Source organism: Emys orbicularis, chromosome 11 (assembly GCF_028017835.1).
Source record: "Emys orbicularis isolate rEmyOrb1 chromosome 11, rEmyOrb1.hap1, whole genome shotgun sequence".
Classification (NCBI taxonomy): domain Eukaryota; kingdom Metazoa; phylum Chordata; order Testudines; family Emydidae; genus Emys; species Emys orbicularis.
In genome coordinates this window covers 31,757,579-31,782,756 of record NC_088693.1, presented here as the reverse complement: position 1 = coordinate 31,782,756, position 25,178 = coordinate 31,757,579, and the positions used below count along the sequence as shown (strand labels likewise).

The following is a 25,178-nucleotide window of genomic DNA, read 5'->3' as shown; positions in this document are numbered from 1 at the left end:
GTATAGCTTCTTAAGGAAGTGGTTGTATCCCATATTTCTATGAATAATACTGGCCAACATGGACAACCTACTCATAATTATAAAAGTGGCCAGATAATAATCAATATGTTATGCAGAAACAATATTCTATGATGAAACAGCCCTATAGTAGTGATTAACATAAGTAATCAATATGCTGTTATTTGCTAAGTTTTACAATCAGTTTATTATTATATAAAATGACATACTCATACATTAGACTCTATGAAAGATCGCTTTGGTTTTGCAGAACTGACAGGACTTAGATGACCTTCCTTATTAACATGAGACTGCTGTTCAGATATAGCATCTGGATAGAAATGAGGAACTGTTTTAGACATCCTGGTATCTTGACAGTGGGCAGGCATTTGGCACTTGAGCTCTTCAAGTTCTTTAGGCTGCATTCCATTTTGGGTATTTTCTCCCGGGGCAATAGCAGGAGAGGAAGTTTTAGTCTGATTACTGTATCCACCTGTCTGTCTGGCAGAGAATTGCTCACAGTTTACAGATTGAACAACCCCACCAGAAGCATCTGTTAGTAATCCTTCAGATGCCTGACAATGCCAAGTGCGATTGGTTTGATTACTCTGCTGCTGAAACCTTGCTGTCTTATCCATGATCCCCATAAATGGTGTATTCCGAGATCTGTGTTCAGTCGTACCACTCTGAACTTGACTAACTTTATTTTCCTTGATTCGAACATCTGGCCCTAACCCTTTCACGCTATCTGAAAAGCTGCTGCTTGAAGTTAAACTATTGGTTGAGCTGGAAATGATCATGCTGCTACATGGAGAGCCAGAAGAGACGACATTAGTTACAGAGGCTTGCTGCCTTGCTTCACTGCAATTCATTTGAATTCCTTGAATTGGAGCTGCTTTCTCCATGACTGAAGGTGCAAGGACATTAAGCCTATCAGTGGTTTTGGCCTTGCTTGTGAAAGAGTGAGAAGAGACACTCTCACTATGCTGTAAATGGGGACACTGGTTGGATGCTAACTTTTCATTGTACAATCCAGAGCTGAAATCTGTGGGAATGCTTCCAGATGATAAAGTGTTTGGCCCATCTAAATGCTGACTTTTATTGGTTAGATTTCCAGGGTGTCGGACAGGCATAGCATTTGTGGGAAGATGCTGAAAAGGAGACTGTGTCTTTGCACTACACAGTGTAGCTCCAGTTCTTGATCCAGGCTGAATGGAATTAAAATGCTGATTAGTTTTCACAATCTGTGCTTGCTTTGTAGGTTGCATGATCAACCCTGGTTCTCTCAGATATTTACTCCCATTTTTTTTCTGAGGGGACATGGGTCTGGCTTTCTGCTGAAGGCCTTCTTGAAGGGTTCTGCTGTAGGGAGAAGCTGTCTGGGAACGCTGCAGCCTCTGTGAAGATGGAAGGGGGTCATCATGGTGTGGAAATTCTTCTTTTCTTTCTTCAATATTGAAATGATCATTCACTCCTTGGACAAGAACCTCCTCATTGTCAGAGTCATTCTGCTGTGCTGGCTGTGGAGACTGCTGCTTTTGTTGCTGTGTTCTCTGAAACTGTTTGCACTCCTCTTCTACTCTAGCTAGGAGCCTTTTGATTTCTTGATTACTGGGGCACAATTTTATGGCTTCACGTAGGTCAGCAAGAGCTGTAAGAAACTGTCTGTGTAAAGGAAAAAATAAATAAAAGTAAACTGTTCCAAAAGAACCCCTCACCCACCTTGTCCCTCTAAAAGAAAAAAAATTATTACAACTTTGGGCAATTAAACTTCCGCCATTGTGTACTGGCTGTCATCTCTATTAACCATCAAGGCAGCCCTTTGATCTATTGTCTTTTAACAGTATCTGCTACTTAATGTGGTGGTGGTAGGAAATTAGGGAATCCTCAACACTCAAAGGGCACCTTAGGAATGAGGAGAAAAGAGACAAAGAAGTCCCATATCATTCCCACTCCATCCCATTGGAGGATCAGAAGCCCTTAAGAAGGCAAAAGCAGTGAGTTAGCTGGCAGCACTGGACACAGCAGCAGGAGGGGAGAAGGAATTCAGCATAAAAGGTGCTTCACTGTAACTGGCACACTGAGTTCCTTTGTAATGTTCCATACCCCAGAATAAGTGCACCCCCCCTCTCTGGCTGCAGGAGAAGATGGGAAAAGTTACTTCTTGCTGGGACCAGATTCTTTGGAGGGTTAGGTTCCCACCATACACCTGGGGGAATACTGCATATGTGCAGAATTTATGTCCCCTGCAGATTTCTTTGCTTCCCTGCAGAAAAATGACTTTCTGATGGGGAAGCAAAGGGAAGCCACACAACAGCGGTCACGTGACCCTCCCCAGCAGTATGTTTCAGGTGCCTAGGGCAGCCGGCAGAGAGGTAAATCACTGTGGGGCAGAGGGTGGGACTGCGGAAGACCAAGCTGGTGGCTCGTACACTGTGCTGGGCTCAGCTCCTAGTCCCGGCTGGGCTGGGGAGGACGGGACTTCCTCTTCCCCGTGCGGCATCCAGGGCTGTGTCAGACCTACCCCTAGCTGTAGGAAGCTATGCAAACTCCCTCCTCCCCGCTTTTCCTGCACCCATTGCGCCTCAGCTGCAGGGGGAGGGATCACTGTACAGGGAGCTGCTCCCCCATCTGCCCAACCCCCATGGATCCAGACCCTCCCCCATACCCATACCTCATATCCCACTGAGCCTCACCCCTCCACACTCAGAACCCCACTCCCTCTGCACCTGAAGTACCTCAACGAGCCACCCACACCTGGATCCCCACCCCACTGAACCCCACTCCCCCAGCATCTGGACCTCCCACTGACACCTGAACACCCAGACTCCCCTGTCGAATTCTAGGCTCCCCTGCACCCAGACCCCCTCGCTGAGCCCTAACCACCTTCACCTGGACCCCCTGCAGAGTCTATTACCATTGCACCCAGAACCCCCCAAACCCCTGTGCATCCAGATCTCCCCCGCACCCAGATCCCCCACTGAGCTGCCCGCACCCAGATTGCCCCTCACAGAATCCTCTCAACCCACACCCGGATACCCCCACACTAAGCCCCTCCACACTTGGATCCTGCCTTGCTGAGCCTGCCTGCACACACCTAGTGCACTTGGCACGGAGGGGCAGGGCCCTGCGTTGTTTCTGGGGCAGGCCCAGTCCTTGCGTTGTGTCAGGCTTGGGTGCAGCCTCACCGTCGAGTCCGTGTACCGGGGGGAACTGCACAGTGATCTCCCACCTCTGTGCAGCCACTGGCCTGTGTTCCCCAATGCCATGCTGGAACTTCCACATTTATTTGACAAATAACATTTGCAGAATTTTAAAATATCATGCACAGATCTTTTCATTTTTTGTGTGCAGAATGTCCTCAGGAGTACTACCAAGAGCTGACAACTACTCTTCCCTGCCCCACTCTTGCTTACATCTTGGACTGCTGCTGCTCATTCAACAGCTTCTTGTCCTCTGGCATTGTGTCACCTATAATAGTTCTAGGGTTTTATTGCCGACCCATCCAGTTAGCTAGTTTTGGTACCCTGCAAGGAATGCTGATGGATTACTGCTTGCTCAGTCCAGGTGATGGGCTTGTCAACACCAAGCCAAACCCCAAAGACGGCTTTTGGCCTATGGAAAAGGCTAGGATAAAAGGGAATATAGCTTAATTTACAGTCATTTATAAAAAGGTAGATACCAAAACTGGGCATTTACTCACTCTGACCATCATTATTTAAACAAGTGTCATCAGGAATTCCAGAAACAACTGTTTAATATGCTGCCTACCTGGCACCTTTCACTTGCATTAAATTCACTTAACTCCCAACAAAATGAATAAACACTAACAGAAAAGAAGAAAAGGAGAAAAAGAATTTGCAAGTATCTCTAACTTAAAGCACCTTAAATGTACGTGTAAATTAGCTGTTTAAAAATGTTATGAAACAAAGATCTATGTGTGTAGACACAGTCACAGACAGTACCTGCTGTTTCTCTTGGCTCTTGCTCTAGCATAATAGGCTTCATAGGATTTGGGTTTCAGATCAAGTGCCTTGGTAGCAAACTCTTCTGCCATGCCAAAATCCTAATTTAATAGCAATTATATTTTCAATGTATACAGTGACATTTAAATATTTTTAAAATGTTACATGCACGTAAGTTACAGACACTACCAGAAACAATCTTGAGAGCTCCCATAGCCTACCCACTTCAGACAGTACTATTTAAATTGGCAAAAGTAAAGTTGGAGGGTTAAAAAAAAAAAAAAAAAGGGGGATCGGGATGGACCTTATGCTGCCACCCCTAAGGCTTATCTACACAGGGAAGTTGTCCAGTATACCTATTCCAGAATAACTATTCTGTTATAGCTCCCTGTGTTGACACGCTATTCCAGAATAAAAGCAGGACAGTTATTCTGGAATAGCTATGCTGGTCAATTTCGCCCATGTAGACAAGGCCTGAGTACTACTTTATTTCATGAGGAGTCCCATTGGTTGTGGCAACATAGGGCTCAAAATCAGTAGATGATGGCTGAAATAACAGTGGATAAGGAGTTTACTAGTACTAGAGGTTGGGAAGGAAGGGGTCCCACCACTTACATGTGCAGTGACCCATGACAGTAGCAATCACTTCTGGAGTAACAGGTAATCTGCCCACCTGTATGGTTTGCCCCTCTCCCCTTGCCCCTCACTTCATGCTAGTACCACAGGGGTATTCTGTACATCCTCCCAGTGGTAGCTTTTCCTGCCCCTCCTTTAGCTCAGCAGGAAGAGCAAGAATCACAAGAGCATCATGGTGCAAGGACAGCATACTAGCCCTTTATACATTTATGGGGTTTGAGCTTCATTGAGGTTTCCAGAACTCCAAGTACATGAGCAACAGAGCAACAATAAGAACTTACATTTGTTTTTCTGCGACACCGTGACAGGTTTAAATACAGGGAAACTCTTAGTTCATTGAAAGCTTTCATTTCTTCTCCAAACCCTTCCCGAGGAAACTTCCTTAAGGCATACTGATATCGCTGAGCTGCTTCTTTCATCTTCCCTTTCTATAGGTTTAGAACACAAGAGCTTTAGAAGTTGGATTTGTAAATTCCTCAATATTAATCATTCCTATTTGACATTTGCTAAACAGATGCTCTTCAAATGGAATCTATTTTTATAGATTTTGTATTTACAAATAAGTATTTTTTTTTTTCAAAAACAGGGATAGTTATTCAAATATTTACTTTTAAATTTGTAACACCGGTGCCAAAGCAGAGTTCTTCAGACATGTAAGGTCTTGTTGATAACACAACTTCTTGGTCTGGTATTTGATGTGGAACAGTTTTACAGAGGGTAATTGAACAATTGGTTTAAAAGCCTAAACAGCAAAACTCTACAGGCCAGATGATGCCTTTAAGCCACACCTTTTATTGGGGGTGGTGCCTACCTATAAAATCTCAGGATAAACTCAGAGGAAGGACAGCCTATATCCAGAGCAACATACAAATGTAGATTCCAACACCACCCAAATTCATTTAGGAGCTGGAAGTGAAACAATGAAGGTGTCTTGCTGCTGTGTGATTTGCTGGGGGGGTGGAGGGTAGGAATTGCAGGGGGGAGGGAAGCGGGGACATCTTGCCTTGCCTAAGAGAGATTGAAAACTGAAGCTAACCTTCTCCAGCGACTACCAACAAATTTCAAAGTATTGGAAATTCTAAAAGAATCCAAAAGACATTCAGAGAACATCTCTGTGGTTAGATAAATGTCCATGAGAAGATGTTGTTAATGCTTCTTACAGAAGCAGAATTTAGATAAGGGCTAGCAAAGGTTTTAATTAATAAAAATGAAATATTTTTCTTTTTTTTAAATATTTTATAGTTAATTTCTTGTTTTAATAATTTATTTGCTTTGTAATTTGTGTTAGCCTAAATAATAAACTTGTTTTATAAGTTCTCTCATCATGTGTCTCTTTATAAAAATAGGCCTACATTTTCAAAAGTGACTAGTTATTCTGGGTACATCAATTTTTAGGCGCCCAACTTGAGATACTTGATAGGGACCTGATTTTCAGAGACTGCACTCAATTCTTTCTGAAAACCAAGCTCTTTTAAGATGCCTCAAGTTGGGTGCCCCAAAACCATCACTTTTGGTAATTTAGGCTATAAAGGAAAGCAGTTAAAGGAGCAGGGAAGACTAATGTAACTGCCCTAAATATATTCTACTACAGCCTCATGAAGGCATCAGGGATAGAACTCTTAGCCCTGAACACTGTATACCAATGAAGCTTTGAGTCTGAGTTCATTAATATAGTGACTTAGGCCATAGTGCATAAAACACAACACAATTCAGTAAAACGAATACAAAATTTAAAAATACAAAAATTAAAAATCACAAGATCAGCCCTTCCCCTAGGATCAGTTACACCTTTAAAATAACAGGAGTACTTGTGGCACCTTAGAGACTAACATCCGAAGAAGTGGGATGTAGCCCACGAAAGCTTATGCTCAAATAAATTTGTTAGTCTCTAAGGGGCCACAAGTACTCCTGTTCTTTTTGCGGATACAGACTAACACGGCTGCTACTCTGAAACCTTTAAAATAACAACCCCTGAAAAGATATAAATATAAAATGGGTTTGAAATACACTAATTTAGGTCATAAGGAGCCTCTCTTTCACATTTTTTTTCTGGTTTTTGCAGATGCAGGTCAGAAGTAGCAATAAAGATGAAGGGGCAGACCTTTGCAACCCTTCCAAGGGGTGACCCACTGGATTTCAATTCCCAGAGCTAAAATGGCCTTTGAATAATGCCCATGTAATACCCATGGAAGCTATGTTACACAAATGAAATACAGAAAGAATGTCGCACAACTTAAGACATTTCCAATCCACTTCTTGTGAAGCAATATCTCACCAGAGAAAAGCATTTATCAGGCATGCTAAAGTTTGCTCAATTCATATTTAAACAAATGACATGCAGAGAAGTATCTCAACAAAAGGATATGCTTTATGTATTTTGTTCCTACCTAATTCAATAGGATATGTTCAAATTAGCTTTCTGCCATTTTAAGGAATAACTAAATATTACCAATATTTCAATGAACAACTTGATGCATAGTAAAGATCAAATTATTTTATCCATTTTTCCAAGATCTGAGTGTTCCCAATCAATTTCTCTCTTACAGGGGAAGGATATTTTCTGTCAAAGCTCCTTGGTTCCCATACCCCACAACATGAGGGAAGGGGGTTGCATATACCTTATTATCAGTACTTTCTTAAAGACAAAGCAGCAGGTGTTTTAACTATCATTACCTACCTTTGAGTAATAGCACACTTACAACATTCACAGTTAGCAATGAATATAAGAATCTACCTACTTTGTACATTATGTTTCCTTCTTCCATCAACTTCTGTAGTAGAATAATCAGAATATCAGGTTTAGAAGTGGCCATTGCCCACGCTGCATTTCCTGCAAGTTAAAATATTAAATATTTTTCAAAGGACATTTCTGATAGTTTTTTCTAGTAATAAGGGCTTGTTCCCAACATAGTTTCACTCAAAAACGTCAGTGGATATTCCACAAGTGATGAATGGTTGTAGAAATGTTTATACATACAGCAGCCTGGTATTAATGGTTCAAGTGTGTTTGCCCTGCTTTAGGTCCCACTTCAGGAGAGCACCGAAGCATGTGTTTAAGTGCATTCCTAAATAAGGATGCTTTCCTGAACTGTGGCTTAAAGGTGCCCCAGACTCAGTAGCAATCACATACACAAACACACAGTAGTAATAGCCACATAATTAACTGTTGAACCACAGGATAAACTAGAGCCATTAATTAATTGCATTCCTCATGCAACTGACAACCTCACCTGCACTCTGCCCTCTAATCCGTTGCCCCCAGGACTGTTAATATTCCAAATCTTTGAGCATTTTCAAACAGCTGCAATGTAACACAAAACCCAAACGTGGAATTTCTCCTCAGAAAAGATAAACATCTCATGGGTCAAGGATTGAATATTATCAGTCCTGGATTTCATGCCTGAATCCATGGATTAAGTCCATGAGGGCTAAAAACAGGGCCTTTATATCACTAGAAGCCCAGTATTCTCACCTCTCCCTGTAACAGTGATATAAAATTTTTGATTCTAGCCTATCCTAGTAGATAGTGAGATATGAGACCTTAAAATCAGAACAGTAGTGTGTACAGAAAAGCTATTTTAGATTATAATTTTAGAAACCTCTAAAAATTATTTCTATCCTCTGAATCCTAACTGCAGAGGCCTGCTAACTAAGACACCTGGTTTCACAGATGGAAGATTAAAAATAAGATCAATACAATTTTAAATAACCTCTGAAACAGTTCTAAAATGGTTTTTCAGAACAACATCCTATGGCATGGTATAAACAGCTTTATCGGTACCCTTTTGGGATGACTTCATAATTCATGTCTAGCCACTAGCATGTAATGGCCCTATTCCAAATAAATATGGATAAAATCTTTACCATACCATCATGTATTCTCTATGTATTAAAAGGGAAAAGCCCCTTCTTGAGCATTAGTACCAGTTTGCTTTCTTGAGGCTCCACAGCCTCCTGGCTATAGCCAAGGTTCAGAGTGTTAAGACGAGAAATACGGAAGTGGGAACAAAAAAATGATTGTTTGCTTAATACACTACATATATTTCATACAACTGGACCAGCAAGCCTGGTACAGATTCATTGGCTTTAAAACATGTGGATATCACCTGAAAAAAAGTGTCCAAAGTGCTCTGATCACCTAGCTCTTGAGCTATGCACTGAGTTAATGTCTGGAAAAGATTTTCATATGCTAAATACCTATTATACAACTACACCTCTACCCCGATATAACGCTGTCCTCGGGAGCCAAAAAATCTTACTGCGTTATAGGTGAAACCGCGTTATATCGAACTTGCTTTGATCCGCCGGAGCGCGCAGCCTCCACCCCACCCCCTGGAGCACTGCTTTACCGCGTTATATCCGAATTCGTGTTATATCGGGTCGCGTTATATCGGGGTAGAAGTGTATTTAAATTAATGGAAACCCCAAAAGTTATGGAAGTGGAATTTTTTATTAGAACCAAAACATTATGAAGAGAAGCTAGAAGCAACTAGGGCTGGCTGAAGATGATTTCCAAATGAAAAATCCCCTTTTGTACAATTAGAAATTTTCCCATGCAAAAATTTCTGTTTTCTGCTGGGAAAAAATCAAAATGACAGCCCCCCAGCTGTCTGCCTGGAAGGCTCAATTTCACTTTCTGCCTGCAGGGAGAGAGTAAAATTGACAAACTTCCAGGAGGGCAGTTAGCAAGCCAAAAAAAATCTGTTTTGGTTCGCCCAAAACAGAATTTGTGAGAATTTGTGTCTAGTGAAAAATTTAGATATTTACCTTCCACCCACCCACCCACCCAAAACTCTGAAATTTTCCCTGGGGCAGAAAATTCCCTTTTTAGGCAGGCTCTAGTAACAACCTCTATATTTAGGTTGCCTAATAGCTTCCATTACAAACTATTCTTGAGACATTTTCTTTGAGAAGCTCTCACCTCCCTTGTTTGCAGCTTTATTTTGGTAGCAGGAATGCCCTCAGACTACATAAATGCCTTTTTCTTTTCCCCATAAAATTCCATTCAGCTTTTGCTGAGATATAAACTGTTAAAAAATTCACCATTTCCTTCTCTTGTTTGCATTCCCAAGGAAAATGCAGCACACCAAAATAACAACTGAATATAAAAATTCTAAATCTGGATTAGCAATACTGCTGTCAAATCAGCATCACCAGTAGCACACACTGCACTGGGAATTCCCAGGAGCTGTCAGAGCACATATAGTTAGTGGGACTTAGTTCGTAGCCCATGCCCCTGTGGCAACATCATGTGGCAGAAGAAGAGAGCAAACCAGTCCCGGCCTCCTCCCCACCATGAACTGCCCCCAGGCCCCGCACCTAGCCCCAGTGGCTCATTCTCCCTCACAGCTCGTCTCAAGGGGCACCACATGGGGACAGAGCTCCCTCCAATTCCAGGGAAAGAGGTAAAGGAGGCAAGGCGGAGAGCATGTGCGCGCTAAAATATTTAGATCCTGAAGTTCAAGAGGCAGCAATCTGGCTTGCAGTGTTGAGGGTTCAGGGTTTGCCCCCTGATGATAATGGGTCAGTTGTTACAGTTGGATGCCATAGAATTTTTGTTTACCTTTTTCCTTTTAAAGAATTCTAGAAAGTTCCATACAAAAATCTACATTAAATGAACATTCCTAAGGTTGCAAAGTCATGCACTAAAAATTTTGGAAATACCAGAATTAGGGTTGCCCGCATAACAGTAATTCAGCACCTGCCCTTGTGCATAAGCATTTTGATTCAGTCTTTTAAATTAAATGCTCACTATGTTCAGCATTCAATGCACAAGGAGACACAATTACGGTTGCATGGGTAACCATAAAACTGGCATTTTCTAACTTTGGAGTGCTTGACTTTGCAACCTAAATAGATTTCTTTGAAAGTCGTTTTTTGTATGTAATATGTTTTATAGCCTTCCATTCAAAATGAATGTGATAGACTTTCTAAAACTCTGTTTTAGAAAAATGAGAATTATTGCACTATAGCAGACATTTAATTCTTTCCCTTCTAAACAAAAGCAACACAAACAAAAATTGTGCTTTGATGATATAGAATGGGCTTACTAACCTAATTTGGCGCCTTTTCTAAGTAGTGTGACCACTACCGACGTATTTCGACATCCAATTGCTCTGTCTAATGGACGCATTCCACTGTAGTCTACGTGTTCAATCACTGCACCCTTCTCTACTAAATACTGCACCTGGGAAAAAGGAAGGAGACTGGATAAAACCTTTAAAAACTTTCAGCATGGGAGGCAGAATAGTGAAGCCACTTCTTAATCCTACTTGGAGTCCCCATTAAATAAAGTTAGTCTCTAAAATAAGTTAAATCCTCTTTTGTCTTTTGACCCCGGAAGGGAAGGGAAGGAGAAGGCAACAGCCACATTCCTAACTTTACTGCATTAACTTCAGTGATAAATAACAATCTTTTTCTGTCTTCATGTCAGTAGAAAATATATACAAGACACCATAAGGCCAACACTACATGTTCACTCTCCCATTTGTTCACATCATGAGCTTCAACATACTGGTATGGCTGCTAGTGTCCAAGATTATAAAACTGGGATGAAAATATAGAGGAGCCCTGTACAGACCATATGGGCTTCAGGATAATTAACAAAGGTTTTGATAGCATGTCACAGTATGTTGTGACATTAAAATGACAAGTGTGAAACTATAGTACCAAATTTGTTCTGATGTGTTTGGGGAAGAATGGCATACAAATACAATAAAGAAGAATGTACAGGCTATTTTTAAGTAACATTCACTTAAACATGGATTATTTAAAATGCCCAAGTTTAATTATATGCTTCAATTTTTTGTGATAACAGACATTGGCTTTTTGAACTAACTGAAGAAAACTAAAGGAGTAATGTTTATTAATTTCTATACCACTTATCACTGGAGCAGTTTGATGTTGCAGTTAAGAAATTAAGGGTATGTCTACACTGGATTCTAAAGCACACATAAGCAAGTCTCAGAGTCTACAAACTCAGGCTTAAAATAAGCAGCTATATTTACGCAGTAGCTGGAGCTGGAGCTTGGGCTCTGAAGTCCCAGGAGGAGAGAGGGTTTCAGAACTCAAGCTCCAGCTTGAACCCAAACATCTACACTGTTGTTTTTGGTTCCGTAGTGCTCGATCTGAGCTCTGAGACTTGGGACCGCAAGTTTTAAAATGCAGTATAGACATAAACTAAAACACAAAGTGGTAAAAACAGAAATGTAAAGAGTAAAATAAATGTCAAATGCTGAACAAAATAAATGCATCAGAAACTTGTGGTACCCAAGAGTAGCTGGAATTGGCCCATCATTAACTTCTCAATAACCATTCTTAAAAGTGGGAAGTATAAGAAATGACAGTAATAGCAAGGTGGTTAATGGCCAGCAATAGTTCCTTGAATAAGGAGTCTAACAATTGCTTTCTATGGCTGATAGTGATTTAACCTGAAGTTAGGCATTAAGTATCCTTGTCATTCACAGCCCCCAAGTCCTGGCGCTGCTGGTTTGCTGGATGAGCTGTTCCACTACCTCCAACAGTCTATGCTGTTGGCTGCCACCCTGGCCCAGAGATCAAGCTGCCCAGACATACAAGGTGAAAGAAGATGGTAACTCCTGGTGCAGCTGTCTGCTAGACTGACTGGCAGTTTGAGCTGCTCCAGCTGGTGACCAATCTCATCCCAGAGATAACAGTAAGGACCTTTGGTAGCACAGGAGATGTTAAGTCACACACAAGATGTAATGTCACCATCCAGGCTGGGGAGTCTAAAGACTGGTTCTCTCTTCCTCTTGTTGCTGATGGATGGGGATTCTGGATCTGAGGTGAGGTGCGTGTAGAGGCCAGCAATGGAAACTCTGGTCAATGTCCTCCTCCTGGCAGAGTGCTGCTACTACTGCTTTCCTACTACTGGAAATTCCTAGGATTCTGAAGTCATTTAAGCAGGAAAACTGTTCCAAGTAAATTATGTGTTTCTGAGCTTCATCACACTGTTTTCAGCACATATGGACTAAGTGTTTTTCATGAATATAGACAGTACACCCAACACCCCACCCTCCAAAAATATATAGTTAGTAAAAAAGTAGCAATATTGGGACTTTAACATGCAAGAGACACACCAGTTAGAGGAAAAAACAGATTTATTTTTAAACAATCTAACAGCTATGTTCCTACACAACATGTGCTGGTTGGAAATATTTACTTCATATTTAATTTTTGTTAATGTCATTTCATAAGCCACTATTCACTCAGAAGTATATGTGCAAATACTGAAATACCAATGTTTTGATTACACAGTGTCTAATACAGTATGTCAATACAGTACTCCCAAAAAGGCTCCCTACTTAACAGAGGGGATACACCCCCAAATCCTACTAGGAGGCCTAAGGATTCCTTCTGCCTCTTAGAAATACACTCATGAGGAGGCTGAGCATAGTGCCTTCCAAAATCCATTAACAACCACTCCTTCAAAATCAACTACGGGTTTATGTAAATTAATTCAGATTAAGGTGGAGTGTGAATTTAAAGTACAATAGCTATTTCTGAGTAACTCCACATGGTTTTGACTCTTCCTAAATAGCTATTCTGAAGCAACTGCATGGGTAGACATGCTCTAACCTGAGTAAAGGCTACCTCCATATGAGTAAGAGATTGAAAGCTCAGGCTCTAGATTCCCCATTTAATTGCTGGATTTGGTATAGTGCATGTCCTTCCCAGTAGTGTTCTGACATTATCTTCAATGAATCATCTCCTTGCAGGTAAGAAGTTCATTACCTATCCTACCAGTTAACTCCTAGAAGCTTAACTTCTGCCAGTTTGGCTTAATTATGTTTTATTGCTGAGAGCCTCACCTCATGCTTGCAAATTTGAAAAGTTTAAATCATGGACTCTGAAGTTACCATATATTGGCTGTAACACTTATAGACATATCTTATTTCAGTTTCAAATTAATCACTGCCCTACCTGTAATACTTATAATATAAACTAAGGAAGCAGTGGAGTGCAGTGGATAGGGTACAAGACTAGAAGTGGAGACCTAAGGTGTAGTCTCAGTTCTGAAGTGTCTGATTTGCCTTATCCATGCTGCAAATTTACCTCAACACCTTAGTTTTCTGCACTTATAAAGACTGGATAATAATGTTTAGCCACCTTTATAGAATGTTGTGAGATTTACAGAAAAAAAGCTTAATAAACGCTATTTGGCATTATTATCATAATCATAAACACTACCACATCAAGAATGCAGGATATCTACACTAGGATTCGAGAAAGTGCTCTTTATGATACAGAAATGAACCACTCAATTTCAGCCTTCGTGCACCATTATTTTCTTTATATGTCCCTTTCATTTAGGGTCTTTGCTCAACATTGTTACCCAACCTGGGCATTGGCAGGCTATTTTAAAGAGAGTTACACAGAGACAAAGAGAAAGGATATTTTCCACGGTCTAGCAGACTTTTTTGTTTTGTTTTTTTTTCTTTTAATTCCAGTAGATCAGACATACAAACTAGGTGTTTTTCTTATGGAGATTTAAGATATCCGTTATGAAATATTACAACATGCTGTAAAGCACAAGGGCATCAGAAGAGGTTACTGCACAAAGGGAGTAACTGCAGTTCTTCAAGATGCGTGTCCCTATGGGTGCTCCACTTCAAGGATGCATGCATGTCTTGAATCTTGTTCAGAGATTTTCTGCTAGTTTGTCCATTTGGCCCAAGCATGTGCCCACACACCGAGGCTATGTAGCAATGTACCGTCCTCAATTCCTTCTCCACTCGAACATCCCATAGAGAACAGTCTGAAGCAGAGGGGAAGGAGGGTGAGTAGTGGAGCACCCGCAGGTACACACATCTGGAAGAACCACAGTAACTACACATGGTGAGTAATCTCTTCTTTAAGTAGTGTCCCTTTGGGTGCTCCACTTCAGGTTGCTTACGAGCAGAGGGAGCTTCAGAACTGAGTCTAGAACTGAAGACAGTACTGTAGTACCAAGTTTAGAAAATGTACGTACTGAAGCCCTCGTAATAGCCCTACATAACTCAGATACTGGCACATTCTTGAGTAATGCTGTGGATGTTGCTGGTGATCTGCAGAATGTACTCTCACCCTTTGCGGGGGATGAACAACGGTTGCATCATAACAAGGAGGGATGTAAAAGTTTAACCGGTTAACCAATAAGCATCAGACTTATCAGTTTACGATTAAACTCCACGGCTAGCCAGAGCCTGGGACCCTGGCAGCAGGGGTCCCTAGTTTGGGGGCCAGCAGCGAGGACCTGCATAAAACGTGGGGGTGCTCCAGCACCCCCCCCCCCCGCACCTCTAGTTCCCCAGTTAGAAGAAAGGAGTCTCCCACAGAGTGATGCCCTACACCCCTGCTTGAGCAGAATAGAGGGCACTTCTTGTTCCTGGAGGTGGCAAAGAGATCCATGTCTGGAAGACCACATCTTCAGAATAGCTGTGAAGAATCTGAGAGTATAGCTCCCATTCTTAGTCCTGGGAGAAGCATCTGCTGAGAATATTGGCTGTGGTGTTCTGACTACGTGGGAGGTAGACAGCTGAAATTTGGATCTGATGGGCTATATACCAGTGCCACAGTTTCTTGGTTTTGGCGCACAGTGAGGGGGATCTTGCTCCTCCCTGTTTGTTGATATACATGCAGGATACGTTGCCCATCATGCCCATGATTGATTTGTCCCAATGAGGGACAGGAAATTAAAGCAAGGGTTCCTGACTGCCCTGAGTTCCAACAGAATTATGTGGAGACTGGTTTCCTTAGATGTCCATCTGCCCTGAGTCATCAGAGCACTGAGGTGAGCTTCCCATCCCAACAGTGCATCTATTGTCATAGTTACTGATGGATCTGGGTGACAGATGGGAATGACTGCACAGATGTTGAGTTGATCTTTCTACCAGTCCAAGGAGTTGCTCACTTGAAGAGGAACCGTCACATGCCTGTAACGTGTCTCTGGCTGGAAAACAAGTCATTCTGAGCCAACCCTGCAAGCAGCAGACACATAGCCTTGAGCAATCAGTTATGGAGGTGCAAACAACCATGTGTCACAAGAACTATAGACAGCTCCTTATCATGCATCGAGGGCTCCCCTGAACTTTGCCTATCACATCCAACAAACTTATGAATCTTTCTATGGGAAGGTAGGTCCTGGCTGTCAATAAGTCCAAGGATGCTCCTATAACTGTATCTTCTGTACAGGGATTAACATGGGTTTTTTTACATTCAACTGGAGACACAATTCCTGGAAAAGAACATGGGATGTCTGGATGGAAGATAGCACTGCTTCGTAGGAACAACCTTTGAGTAATCATTTGTTGAGACAAGGATTGCTTCTCATCTGAGGTAAGCAGCCACTGCCACCAGGACTTTTGAGAACACCATTGGAGCTGAAGAAAAGCTGAAGGGAAGAACTCTGTACTGGAAATGATCCTGGACTATAGTGACACATAGGTATTTCCTGTGAGATGGAGGTATCGTTATATGGAAATAGGCATCTTGTAGATCGAGGGCCAAAAACCAATCCCCTTCCTCTAGTGAAGGAATTATAGCTGCTAGTCACCATTCTGAACTTCTGAGCTTTTACAAATTTGTTTAAAAGTCTTAGATCCAAGATCGGTCTCAATCCTCCATCCTTCTTTGGCACAAGGAAATACTTTGTCCTTGTGAGGAGGTGAACTGTCTCTATTGCTCCTTATTGAAAGACAAAGTTCATTTCTTGTCTCAATAAAACCAGTGAGCGGGGTCCCTAAAAAGGGATGGGGAAATGGGGAGGGAAGAAGAGAGGGAGGGATGTAAAATGGATGGCATAGCCCAATGTTATGACCTCTATGACCTACTTGTCTGTAGTGATCCACCTTCAAGCATGTTGGAAATGGGAAAGGAGGTCTCTAAAAGCAGGGGGAGGTGGGCAAATGGATGCAGCTGTAAAACCAGAGGCATGCGAGGATTCAATCCCGTGACTGACCCGTCAGAACTATTGCTTTGAAGATGACTGAGTGCTCATGGAGTACAAGTGAATGGCACTCTCTCTATGGAATTAAGTCTTTTTCTAGGATAATCAGTGGATCTACGGAATCCAGAGAACTGAGCAGGACACCATCTCTGGGCAGTTTGTAACCTAGTAAATCTTCTCTTATTTGTACATGACCAGTGATCATAATGTAGCCCTAGAGTCCTTTAGCGTGTACAAGGACTCATCCATGGTCTCAGAAAAAAGCTTATCACTGTTGAAGAGGAGGTCCTCAACAGTTTTCTGAACTTCTCTCAGAATCCCCGAGAGTTGGAGCCAAAATGCCCTGTGCATAACAACCACCACGAAGATGTTCCTGGCAGTAGTGTCCACAGCATTCAAGGATGTTTGAAGAGAGGTTCTGGCCCTGTGAAATGATGGACTGGAATTGTTCCCTATGTTTCTGCAGCAGATGTTCAATAAAGGCTGTAAATCTATTATAGTTTGTAAAATTATATTTGGCCATGATTGCCTGATAATTCATGATCTTAAATTGCAGGGTTGCGGATGAGTAGAACTTCTATCCAAAAAGGCCCAGTCTCTTTTGGTCCTTGTCATATGAAGTAGACTTTCCAGAAGTGTTACTTACCATGCTCATTTATCGCATCCACCACTAGGGAGTTTGGGTGGACAGGAGGGGACGTGGGAGAACAAAAAAAATCAGAGTCATTAAGGGAACATAATATTTCTTACCTGCCTGTTTACACGTTGGTGGAACGGTAGCAGGTGTCTGCCACACAGTCTTAGCTGGATCCAGGAGCACCTTTTTAATGGGTAACTCCACCCTGGAGGGTGTTGGTGACTGCAGGATATCCAGCAGCTTGTGCTATGAATGGAATCTGAAGAGTGTCAGCTACTCTCTTTATAAGGTCATGAAACTGATGGAAATTGTCAGCCATGAAAGGTGGTGGGGGCAATAACCACCTTGTCTAGAGACAAGGATGAAATAGGTGTTTGAGAAGTGGCCTCCTGCTCCTCAGATGTCTCTTCCTGTTGGGGAGAGGGGTTTGTTGGGGAGGAGAGGACTGTACACATCTCGCTTCCCTATGAGACAGCACTTGTTGTGAATTGCTGCCAATAAGCAACCCAGGGTCTCAATATAGTCATGGGGAGTGGGGGCATACGGAAGTGCAGGTGGCATGCCGGGTTGGTTCACCATCCTTGTTGCCAAGCATGATGATCTTCCTTATGACGGTCAAAGAATGGATTCCTATAAGGCTATGTCAGAGAGCCTTATACAGAAATAGAAGAGACTGACTGGAAGTCTTCTTCATCCTCATCAATATCCTCCAATGGGGGAGCACACAGAAAAGGTCGAGATTCCTTGAGTACCAGAGGACGATGGTGATCTGGAGATAGGGGTGTCAGTACCAAGAGATACTCAGTACCCATGAGGAGCAGGGACTTCATTTTGTCAGTTACAGACAGGGCCTTAGGGTATCAGAATTCTTGTGGTACCAAGTAAGGGATCAGTATTGAAGCAGTAGCCAAAGCAGACTGTATTGCTGATTGGGGCTGTACCAGTGCAGGTGCTGGTGTGTGTGGCACCCTTGCTTGCGCAGTACCAAGGATGCTGAATGGATAGGTACGGACAGCGGGGCTATGCCAGATGGTGCCAGACCGGAGTGCTTATGATTAAGGCTTCATTTTAGTCATGGGTATTTTAGTAAAAGTCATGGACAAGTCACAGGCAGTAAACAAAAATTCACAGCGTGTGACCTGTCCATGACTTGTACTATATACCCCTAACTAAAACTTGGGCCAGGAGTGCTCTGGGGGGCCAGTCCAGGGGCACAACGGGTGCTGGGGAGGGGGTTGCCTGGGACCCCTCACTGGTGCTGGGCGGAGGGGAGGGTTGGCAGGGCTGCCAGGCTGCCTGCCCAGCTCTGCACAGCTCCCCGGAGCGGCAGCATGTCCCTGCAGCTCCTAGGGGGAGGAAAGGCCAGGGGGGCTCTGCGTGCTGCGCCCGCCATGAGTGCCAGCTCCGCAGCTCCCATTGGCCTGGAACCGCAGGGGGCTGTGTCTGCAAGCAGGGGCAGCACACAGAGCCCCCTGACCCCTCTGCCTAGGAACTGCAGGGACACCCCCAAGGTAAGCACTGCCCGGCACTCCAAACACCTGCCTCGGCCCTGATCCCCCTCCCACATCCAAACTGCTGCTGCTGCTGCTGGCCCCCGGGGCAGCCCCGGAGTCAGCCGCACCGGCCATTGAAAAAGTCACAGAGGTCACGGAATCCGTGACAGACATGCAGCATGATTGCTTGCCTTGTCCCTTGAAGATGGTACAGAGGCCTTGTCAGAACCATGTCTCTCCTTCGAGCTGTGGGACTTTCCAGCCCTGCCAGTCCCAGAGGAGGAGTCCTTTGCCTCTGCTGTACTGAGCCAAGAGGTAGAGGTTTCAAGACCATACATCTCACAGGGGACCTGGGTCTTTTAGGAGCTGGCGCCTTAAGATGACAGTCCTCTTTCTGGAGCCTTCCCTTCTCCAAAAGCTTCCCTTCCTTAGGGGAAGCCTGCAACCAAGGTCTAAAGAGCACTGGATCTATCCAGAGACAGGGGTACAGGTGGGGGTGGGTTTCCTGACCTGATTCAGGGATCGTCTACTCTGAAAACGTACATTGACATAGCTACATCTCTCAGGGGTGTAAAAAAACATACCCTGACAGATGTAGCTATGCTGACCTAACCCCCTAGTGCCAGGTCAGCAGAAGAACTCTTCCGTCAACCTACCTACTGCTTCTCGATGAGGTGGATTAAATACAACAACAGGTGAGCCCCTCCATCACTGTAGTGAGTGTCTATACTGAAGTGCTACAGCGGCACAGCTGCAGCTGTGCCACTGTAGTGTTTTAAGTGTAGATGTACCCTCAGAAGTTGGTCAAAGGGAGCATTCCACCATTAGCAGTCTCAGCTTAATCTCCCTGTTCTTCCTTGCCCTGGATTTGAGGGCCAAACAAAACTTGCACTTCTGTTCCCCAAGCAACGGACACAGAGTGGCCATCGCTAACAGATACAGTCTCTCGTCAGGAGAGGGAGCGCTGTCAGGAGAATAAAGCTCCCTCAGGGAGAGAGAGAATAACAAAACAATCCTCTTGCTACTTATCTCTAACTATAACTAATACTAAACAAACTTCAGTATAAACTGTATACAAGATAGCTGACACATGCTCAAGGTGGACATGCTAAGACTCCATCTCAGGCTGAGACAGTTGAGAAGGAACTGAGAACGGTTCACCCATGCAGCCTTATGTTGCCTTGATGTGTGGCACGAGGGGGGATAGAACAGAAAATCTCTGACCAAGGGCTCATGATGTGCACGTGCACCTGAAGCGGAGCATCTATAGAGACACTACTTGAAGAACACTGAACTTCTAGTACAATTATCTAGGTACTAAAAATCTGTTGGAAAATGCTTTTTCTGCATAAACACCTGCACTGGTGTCCAGGTCTAAGTGATCTAAGTAAAGAAGGAAGTTAAGCCACTTAACTACCTGCCTACACTTCCTTCATTAACATTTTGATTGACGGATTCCAGTTCAGACTGTGAAAGTTTAAAGTTGGCTTAGAGGATTTTCTACAAATTAACCTTACTTACAATATCAGAATCTCCATAAAAAGCTGCCAGATCCAAGGGTGTTCGTCCATTCTTGTCCATCTGATCTATTGTTGCACCTTTTTCAACCAAATATTGAACCACTCCCCTATGGCCCTTTAGGCAGGCCCAGCTCAGTGCCGTCAGCCCCTCTTTATCCAGGGATGAAATGGCTGCACCTGAAATAAAACGCAAATGGGTTTTTTAAAAATTAAAGTTCCATGTTTAACTTTTAAAATTAAAACCAAAATTTGATGTGAGCTTCAAAATATGAGTAATAAAAAAAACCCTTTCACTTCCTCTAATCTCCATCAAAAGCTACAATAAAATAAACCTTATTGTATAGTCCGGCATACCGTTTGCAAATAAGATATGATTGAAAACTATGAAAAGTACTTGCTGCTGAAAAATTATCTAGCTTGTGTACCTGTAATTAAATATACAGAAAAATCCCTTGTGCAATTGTACAATTATTGATTTTACCTTTGGAAAGTAGAAATTCCACAGTGCTCAAGTGTCCTTCACAAGAAGCCACCATAAGTGGTGTCCTGCCTTGCTTGTCACTTAAATTCACATCAGATCCGTGATCTAACAGAATTTTAGCAATCTGAAAATAAAATTTAAACTTAGATAAACAGTTTAATTTTTAGAAATGCACTAGTGGCCTTTTAGGAATGGGATGTATAATGTGTTACTTATATTCAGTCTGATAATTCATGATGAATTTAAAACTTCGTTTGCAGTTCTAAGTCTAGGATTTTCTACTCTGCTAGGGCCGCTTTGTGCCATGTTGCAACACACCACCAAGGGTAGCAAGTCAGGGGAGAATCCCCCAATAAGAGGTTGATCTTCCATTAGTACACCGCCAGCGTAATAGCTCCTATGCTGCCTCTGCTCCCAGTTTAGGAAGCAAAATTTTCTAGTTCAGAAAGACGCGGTAATTTCAAGTGCTTTGTCCCATCTTAAATAACTCAAGTGGTGAGGTTTTCCTTGGGAACTAAGTATGTCTGAACACTTGCGCCATTTATTACATGCATAAAGATGGAGGAACAATTTTAAAATTCAAGAAACATCTCCCATAATCATTCATTTTATTCATGAGCATTTGTCACACCTGCCAATGTCCCTGCCGCACTGCACAGAAAAGTGGAGGGATTCCCCTCCTGTTGGCTCTTGTCACAACAGCTCCATGTTCAAGCAGTAACTCGCATACTTCCAATTTCCCTCTTCCTGCAGCAGCTGTCAGGGCTAAAGAAAGTCAAAAGAAATTATTTCTCATTAACAAACTTCTTTTAGCTTTGGTAAACACAGCCTCTTATGGAGGAAAAAAGAACAAGTTTTTCAACTAAAAATACCTCTGTGCAGTATTCACAGCATTCTGATCAAATTGTGTCTAGATTCAATTATTTAGACCTTTTTACGGACTTTTTTTGTTGTTTTTTTAATCTCCTCTCACCCCTCCCCCTCCATTTATAAAGGCAACTTGGTGTTCTCTACAGAGCATCAGGAAGAGCAGAACTAAGATGGGAAGTTAAAGCACCAAAGTATACTATGACTGAGGAAAAGCTAAGTCTCAAACACACTGATTAAATCATGTACATAGCTTGCATACAAGAAGAGTGTTTATGGACAGAACAAAACAGTTAGATCAACCAATTTGATAAGTCCATTATATTTCATTTTATCAAGATAGGTGAGCTGAAACCTACTGGACTATGCTTCTCTCGGAGGTTTATAGAGCTGATGGTCCTGTTAGTGAATCCCAGGACTATCACAGCTTCTCAGAATGCTGCTTATTTATTGAATGACAGCAGATTATTGCAACCACTAAGCAGCAGATATTCAACATTTCCCAGGAAGTTTGTGTATCTCATGTAACTGGGTTTCTTCCTGATGGATGAGTTAAAGCTGTTTTGTCTATTTTTGCAGTAGACTGCATGGGAAAAGTTACAATAGCTCTCTAATAAAGGGTTTTGATTCTTAACTTGACCATATTTGTTTTAGGCTTCAAATGGCTTTTGCCAATGCATGAGTGATGTTAACATTGTAGCTAGTCTCTTGTTAAAAATATTTTAGAATAGTACAAAAGATTACAATATTCTCGACTCTTGATTTCTACTAGATTGCAACCTCCTTGCAACTGTGGATTGATATTGGTGTGGTAGATCATTAGAGCACTGGCTGGTCTATGCACAGAACCCAAATAAACAGGTGCACTGAACAGCAATTTGGCACTGGATTAAAACATTCTGTGGGCACATGCATGTGCCTTTGTGACTGATCATCCTAATACAACATGGTAGCATGTGAGTACAAGCAGCATAATTATAAAACTGTTGCTAAGACCTTTATCACAGGTGTAGATAGGGTGAGCATCACTGTACATTTGCATGCATTGTTCATGGTTTATATTGAGGCAGATAATTCCTACTATAGGGAGCTATAGAGTTTGTAATCCCTCTCAGCATCATGACTTTAAAAATAATAGTTTTGCAGTTAGGCTATCATTTAAACAACTCAATCATCTTTTCCCACGGTTTATTATGCTTTTTCACTTCCACTGTGACACTCTTTGAAGCTTGAAAATAAAATATTTTCCCATCATGATTTTGTTCTCTTCCATTTGGCACACATCAGCTTTTTTGTGTGTTTTAAATGGAGCTTGAAATTAACAGGTTTTGTTGTTGTTGAATTCTTTGTACCAGAATCACCAGTGATGTCAGCACTGTTCTGGAAATGGTGCTTCTTAGCTAACTTCAGCTAAAACCAGTAAATGGTTCACCACTACACACAGTGCTTCTATCTAAATCCAGCATAAAGAGTTAATGCACACTTTGTTCAGTTGCTCAGTGAAAGAATAGTGCATTTCTTTTCCTTTTTTAAAAATAGTTTTCAATTAGAAAATATTTAAATACAGTATTTAAAAACTTGCACAGATGTGCTGAAAAGTAAAAAAAGTACAATCACTGCAGGATGTAGTAAATCTGTTTTCAATTTTTAAAATAACATCTGACCTACATACCCACCCCTCCAGTTTACAGATACTTATTTTAAAATTAGACCAAATGTTTTGGTCTAAACAATTTGACAGTTCTTCTTGAAGATCCTCAATGTACAGATAGAACTGTCGAGTTACTAAAAAAGCAAACAAAACCACCTTTTTAAAAACAGACTTCACGTTTATCTCACTGTCACTTCCAGCTCTTGAGTTCAGGGTGTAACTCTGAAGTTATAGCAACAACATGACTAAAGCATACCATATTCGGCCACAAGCAAGACTAAAGAATAGCACTACAGCAAGCTAAAACAAACAATATCATGGCAAAACTATGTTCAGGAATTCCGACTATTCTACTGAAAAGACCACCTCTGATCTGCCTAATGTACTCTGCAAAAGCTCAACCCTATCTGCCTTAATAAAAAAGGAAAGAATTTAAATGAGCAGCTAAACAAGCAACTGATGCAGAATGGAAAATATGAGAGCAGCCCATTAGGCTGAAGGAAAACTAATAATCTGGCAGATCTTTGGTGTGCAGCCAACAATGTTAGAGGGAAATAGTAATTGGGACAGAAAAAAGGATGTCCCCCCCCCCCGAAACAAGATAGACACAAAGTTTGGAAATCTATATGAAAACATGATTATAAATGGCTGCCACCATGTACAGAATCCAACATGTATGATACAAAAACCATTTAATATTGTATTTCATGGTTAGTCAAGTTTCTATAAGATGCCAATAATACCTACTGGAGCACAGAGTTGTGTGTTGGACTTTGACTCTGGAATCTTACCCTGTGAAGATCACCATTTGTCTTGAGAGCATGATTTGTTTTAAACATCATAATGGGTACATGCAGACTTTCACAGCCTACATAAAACTGCTTCCTAAACAAACTTTCTATGTAAGTATATGCATAAAAATATCTACAGTTTTCAACAGTAGGACTGTTTTTCAATATTTTTCATTACCTCAGTTTTAATGACACTTGTAAGTGGCTTTCTTGTATTTCCTTTGTACATTCATTTTCAGAGATTTATATCTTGATCAAGAATCTGCTTTAGGCTGACATGTCCTTGCACATTACTCTCACCACATAATCAGTCTCTCTGAATCCCTCCACTATCTCCCCCTCTTCCACGGTATCCAATTAAAACCTCGTCTCCTAACTTTAAGCCATTCATTCACACTACACCACTCTTAAGAATCCATTTTTATCTCTTGTGTTGCCTCTGACCCTCCCCATCCTTCTGCTTTGCAAGTGATGCCAGCTTTGTGTACGGGAAATCTCCCTGCCCCATCCCAAACTGATTTGGATTGCTAGTACTCTTTTCGCTTTTCAGATTTGTTCCTCAAGACCCACTTCTGCCATGATGACTATATATAAAAAAGTTTTAAAAATCAGCCACTGTATGTTGCCTAAGCTGAGGGGCCTCCAGGAAAGTTAATAATTAATTACAAAACTATACAAATATATTATTTTGTTATTAAAAATTATATATACCAGGCCCCTATATGCTATAGTAATATAAATATTTACTAATTTGCTTCATCCCACAAGCAATTATCCTCTTCCCCCTCCCAAAAGTTTAAAAAAAATAATTTTGCTATTTAAATTTCAAGTAAGCAATTAGAATTAAGTTTGATCCAGCTGATGATGCAAGTATATTACTAATATGTATTTATAATGCATTTCAAAATCTTCTTATAGTGCTGATGTGAAAGGTGCCAGGTTGGAGGCCTTCGCTTTCTAAGGTTGTCATTTAGCCACAAAACAAAAACAGAACATATGCACTCCCCAATATGACTCAACTACAGCCCAGAGACACCCCTTGCCTAACCTCTAAGGAGAAGTGAATAATTTAGTGCCCATACATATTCAATCCTTAGCACTTTCCTGAGATGAGGATGGCAGTTACAGTGGATTTATGTGATGTGGAAAATTTCTATCCTAACAAAATCCTATTTAGTTCTGACAGAAAAAAG

At 41.8% G+C, this 25,178-nt stretch overlaps 1 protein-coding gene across 1 annotated transcript in view; it reads right to left on the bottom strand.

Moving 5' to 3' along the window:
* Window positions 1–227: 227 nt before the first annotated feature.
* TANC1 (tetratricopeptide repeat, ankyrin repeat and coiled-coil containing 1) overlaps window positions 228–25,178 on the bottom strand; it is a 152,315-nt gene continuing 127,364 nt past the window's right edge. The window contains exons 19-26 of the mRNA XM_065413377.1: window positions 21,308–21,441; window positions 20,677–20,800; window positions 20,197–20,372; window positions 10,653–10,785; window positions 7,337–7,428; window positions 4,880–5,026; window positions 3,963–4,063; window positions 228–1,662 (exon numbers count right to left, since the gene is read on the bottom strand). Coding sequence (XP_065269449.1) covers window positions 228–1,662; window positions 3,963–4,063; window positions 4,880–5,026; window positions 7,337–7,428; window positions 10,653–10,785; window positions 20,197–20,372; window positions 20,677–20,800; window positions 21,308–21,441 — 2,342 coding nt within the window. The remainder of the gene's footprint in view (window positions 1,663–3,962; window positions 4,064–4,879; window positions 5,027–7,336; window positions 7,429–10,652; window positions 10,786–20,196; window positions 20,373–20,676; window positions 20,801–21,307; window positions 21,442–25,178) is intronic.